Source organism: Triticum dicoccoides, chromosome 4B (assembly GCF_002162155.2).
Source record: "Triticum dicoccoides isolate Atlit2015 ecotype Zavitan chromosome 4B, WEW_v2.0, whole genome shotgun sequence".
Taxonomy (NCBI): domain Eukaryota; kingdom Viridiplantae; phylum Streptophyta; class Magnoliopsida; order Poales; family Poaceae; genus Triticum; species Triticum dicoccoides.
In genome coordinates, this window is record NC_041387.1 from 644,339,553 (window position 1) to 644,344,434 (window position 4,882).

General features: G+C 46.4%; 1 protein-coding gene across 1 annotated transcript; it reads left to right on the plus strand.

Annotated features, from left to right (window-relative positions):
- Positions 1-2,917: 2,917 nt before the first annotated feature.
- LOC119291987 (peroxidase 1-like) lies at positions 2,918-4,374 on the plus strand. Its single transcript, XM_037570800.1, has 3 exons — positions 2,918-3,213; positions 3,286-3,471; positions 3,562-4,374. The coding sequence occupies exons 1-3, from the start codon at positions 3,004-3,006 to the stop codon at positions 4,147-4,149; spliced, it is 984 nt and encodes a 327-aa protein (XP_037426697.1). The 5' UTR covers positions 2,918-3,003; the 3' UTR covers positions 4,150-4,374.
- Positions 4,375-4,882: the final 508 nt, after the last annotated feature.

Genomic DNA, 4,882 nt, shown 5'->3' on the forward strand with positions numbered 1-4,882 from the left:
AAAATAAATGAATAAGCTATTAAGTAAGAGATCCAAGTATTTGTTTTCATGCTAGATTAAACTTTGATAAGAACCATCGAATTTTTTTCTAAAGCTCTAAGTGGAGTGAGATTAGATAAGTGAGTATGTGCTACCTTGTATAAATATGATCCGTCTTGCTTGTAGGTTGCAGGGAATACAAGGATACACCCATGGGCAATAATCTTATTAATCAGCTAGATGGATAACTTTGGTTTATCGACCTTCCTGCTCGATGACGAGCAAGGTTTACGCTAGAGGAAGTTCATGAGTGGATTTTATTCATATTTTAGAGTCTATTTTAGTGCAAAAATCCCTCATAACATATGCATCTAGAACCTATTTATGTCCTCAATGCATAGTTTCCGGTATTTACAAGTGTTACCAAGTTCGTTGCACAACTTCTATTTTTATTTAGTTTTTATTAGTTCCCCTTGTTTTTGGTCCTTTTAGGTATCTTGGCATATTCATGGACTTAGCACATTGAAAAGATGAAGTTGGGGTTAAACCAAAGAAGTTCCAGGCGCCAGACTTAGGCATTTCGAAGGTCAGAAAGGTAATTTTTCCGAAGTGCTCCAAATAAAGATCCAAAATCATAAATGGATCGGCGTCGTTCATACAAATCCAACGAGCCCAAGAGATCAAATTCCGAGTTCATATGAAGAAATGTCGTCCGTTTTACTGGAGGTTTCCACAACCAAAGATGGTGTTCCATACGACCATGGCTGGTCGTATGGACGCTTGTATGAGCTCCAAACTCCACCAAAATTTGTCTTTCTGGACATGATTCTACACCGGTTTTGTTCCATCTGTTCCTATGAGACCCTTGGCCAATAAGGAAGGATTGCGTGAAGATTTGACTCCTCTAGAACCCTTTTATAATGGTGGAGGATCTACATCAACGGAGGAGATCCGAGGAGGTCTCGCATAAGAAGAGCACCAACCCTAGCCACCGGGATCATCATCCTCATTCCACCACAACTCCAACCAGATGTCGCGAGGATCTCCCATCTCATCTAGAGGGAGGCCTCTCCCTCTATCACCATCACTACGAACGACACACAAGAGAAGGAGAAGGAGACACTTCCACCATCACCGGGCCCTGGCCATTGGCCAGGCGCTCCAGTGCCCATATATATCCATCTTCGTCATCACATTTGTATTTTGTATTATTGAACATGTTGATGACACTAATGAATCATTCATCTTTGTGTGTCTCTTCATCTATGTTTGAGTAATTGATCCGGTTAGAGGTTGAGGTGTGATCTAGTACGCACAACTAGTCTTCGCGGCTTTGGTATTTACCCTCTCTCGCATTGCATGTATAGCATTTGCACGTACATGGAGTAGATATATGAACTTTGTGATCCTTTGGTTCCGTTGTGTATTATTGATAGCTGTGTATGACCATGACACAATGTTATATCTTGTACACCTATGAGTGAGAGATCGCGGAATGCAAACCATGGGAGAATGTTTATTAGTCTATAATATTTGTATGCCAGTAAGACGCTGCTCTCATACTAGTGACACCGAAAGCCCAGATACCGCCTTTTTCTCAATTCAATCCTACAAGTATAACCCTTTTTTACTTTGCGTTCTTGTTTAGTATATTTTCTGTCCTAGTTTGTAGTGTAGTTAAAAAACTCTGTTTATTATCGTTCCGGAAGTAACCGAGAGAATAGGCTATTTCCAAACTATGGTTTGGGTGCGAACATAGCTGCACAAACAACGTAGTTGCGTGGTTGGTGGTGTCTTCAAATTTGCTTCATGTGGGTTCGACAATCTACTTATCACGAAAGTGCTACAACGGCACAACTAGTTGGATGCCGTTTTTGCGTCCGGACAATAACCGGGCAGCCCATTCGGCAGTTTGGGGCGGATATGGGAGGTCCGATTGTAGATGCTCTCATACACCTATTAGACATGAAAAAACACAATTTTGTTTTTAGTCAGCACAAATTCCAAACACGTGTCAAGGTTGAAGCAAACAAAAGGTAGCCCTCCAAATTTATAAATATCAATTTAACGAAGTGTGGAATATAAACATCATTATTCAAATTATATTTTGAGCAAAACATGACATTCAAATTCTCTTGGGCTTTTGTGCCAGTAGAGACATAATACTATCCTAATCCTCGATAAGGTTTTTAATCTCGGAAACAAAGCAATTTCGGACAAAGTTCTTCTGGATTTTGCTTCTTCAAATTCACTTATTTTTAATGAATCTGATTTTTCAAAATTCTTTTGGAATTTGATTTTTAAAATTCTCTAACTTTTAATTAATTCTAATCTAGTTTAAGTTTATTTTGAAATTAGTTTGAATGTGGCTCAATATTTCAGGGTTAGATGTATTTCAGATCACACCAAAATATGTGAAATTTCCTTGAAACTGAACCTTGATTTCCTCGGCTAAAGCGAGCACACAGACACCTAGTAAAGTATGTTGATATGTACATTGCCTGAAAAAACAAAGTGTATATATTGGTCTCATTGGGGATAGCATGTGGCGCCGGTACAAACATACGGACCATGGGATTTCCGTGTCTCGAACCACCAGTAGGTGGCATTATTCACTCATTGCCCGTATCCTTTGTTGATTACAACCTGGCACCGCAGTTTGCTCCGTGACAACTAACTAGTAAGTTAAGTGAGTAGATTGATGTCTAGAGAAAAGTTGGTGAATTGATCTAATGATGTGCTTCCGTCTGGCTGTCCGTCCGCCTCCATTATACGTACGGTGGCCGCCGGTGTACCTGCCACGGCAAAGATTCCGCAGAGTGCAAACAAGGAACAACCCATTAAACCATGCGAATTGAACCTACTGCTCCGGAAGACAGCCCACCACATGCAGGCGTGGGGACACTCCGGCGCTATATATCTCCCGGGCGCCAGTCGAGCAGCAGCAGCAGTTCAAGCTTCCCCTGTTTAATCAGCCACCTAGCCATCGTCGTTTCTTGCATAGCCAAGGAGAGAGGCGAGAAGATGGCGTCGAGGGCTGCGACAATGGTGGCGCTGCTGCTCGCGGCGGTGGCGGCGACGTGCGCGCGGGCGCAGCTGGACGAGAAGTTCTACAGCGAGTCGTGCCCCAGCGTGGAGGACGTCGTGAGGAGGGAGATGGTGAGGGCGCTGTCCCTGGCGCCCAGCCTCGCCGGGCCGCTCCTCCGGATGCACTTCCACGACTGCTTCGTCAGGGTAAGCAGCATTGCATGCATGTTGTCTGTCCGTAACCTGTTTTGTGCAGTGGCCTGACCACCGTGGATGCAGGGGTGCGACGGCTCGGTTCTGCTGGACTCGGCCAACAAGACGGCGGAGAAGGACGCCCAGCCGAACCAGACGCTCCGTGGCTTCGGCTTCGTCGAGAGGGTGAAGGCCGCCGTGGAGAAGGCCTGCCCCGACACCGTCTCCTGCGCCGACGTCCTCGCCCTCATTGCCAGGGACGCAGTATGGCTGGTGAGTAGAGTACCAGGCCATTTTGCAAATGAAATGACACGTTGCATGTGGAAGCCAAATGCTAATGCTGCTCGATCATGGTTTTTCCAGAGCAAGGGTCCATTCTGGACAGTTCCCCTAGGCCGGCGAGACGGCAGCGTGTCCATATCCAACGAGACCGACGCGCTGCCACCCCCGACTTCCAACTTCACCGTGCTCACCCAGCTCTTCGCCGCTGTCAACCTCGACGCCAAGGACCTTGTCGTCCTCTCCGCCGGGCACACGATCGGGACGTCGCACTGCTTCTCCTTCTCCGACCGGCTCTACAACTTCACCGGCATGGAGAACCCCAGCGACATCGACCCAACGCTGGAGCCACAGTACATGATGCGGCTAAAGAGCAAGTGTGCCAGCCTCAACGACAACACCACCCTTGTGGAGATGGACCCCGGCAGCTTCAAGACCTTCGACACCGACTACTTCAAGCTGGTGAGCAAGCGGAGGGGCCTCTTCCACTCCGACGGTGCCCTCCTCACCGACCCCTTCACCCGCGCCTATGTCCAGCGCCACGCCACCGGTGCCTTCAAGGAGGAGTTCTTCGCCGACTTCGCGGCCTCCATGATCAAGATGGGCAATGCCAATCCGCTCACAGGCAGCCAGGGCGAGATCAGGAAGAAGTGCAGCGTGGTGAACCATTAAATTACTCTAAGATCAGGAAGTAGTACAAGGCTGTTTTGATTCAAGACCATCCCCTTTTCGCTGTAAATTACTGTAAGATTGCTATAGCTCCTTCCTCTCCCAAATCTGTTTCATTCATTAGTTTGTTGTTTCGTTACCACCATGTTAATTCCTTGTACACACGACAAACACTTCGATATTGCCACATCCAATGTGCCGTCCGTTGTCACATGGAGATTCATGTCACGCTTACTTGTGTTGTCTAAGTTTGTCTTGCTTTATTTCAGATTGTTTACTTTTTGTTTGATCTCAGAGCTCAACCCGACAATTCGACCCATGGGTTCACCCGCCCATGTGCACCTGACACTACAGGAAACAGAGCATTTGGCGACAACAAAAGGTGAGCCGACGGGTCATATACACTCACGACGTGGGTAAACCTCAGCCATCGGCAAACCCCCATGGACGCCAACGGTGGCCGTCGGCATACATCCCATTGGCTGACAAAAGGCTGCCACCGTTAGATCTATGCCGACAGCCCTCACGGGAGCTGTTGGCAAATATTTTTTCTCTATTATTATAAAAAAATCCATTCTTATTTTTAATTTGAACCTGACTTCTAAATTTAGACATATGATTGCATTGATTTTGAAAAGAAAAAGTTTTTGGAGTTCTTCGCCGACTTCGCCGCCTCCATGATCAAGATGGGCAACACCAAACCGCTCACTGAAAGCCAGGGTAAGATCAGGAAGAA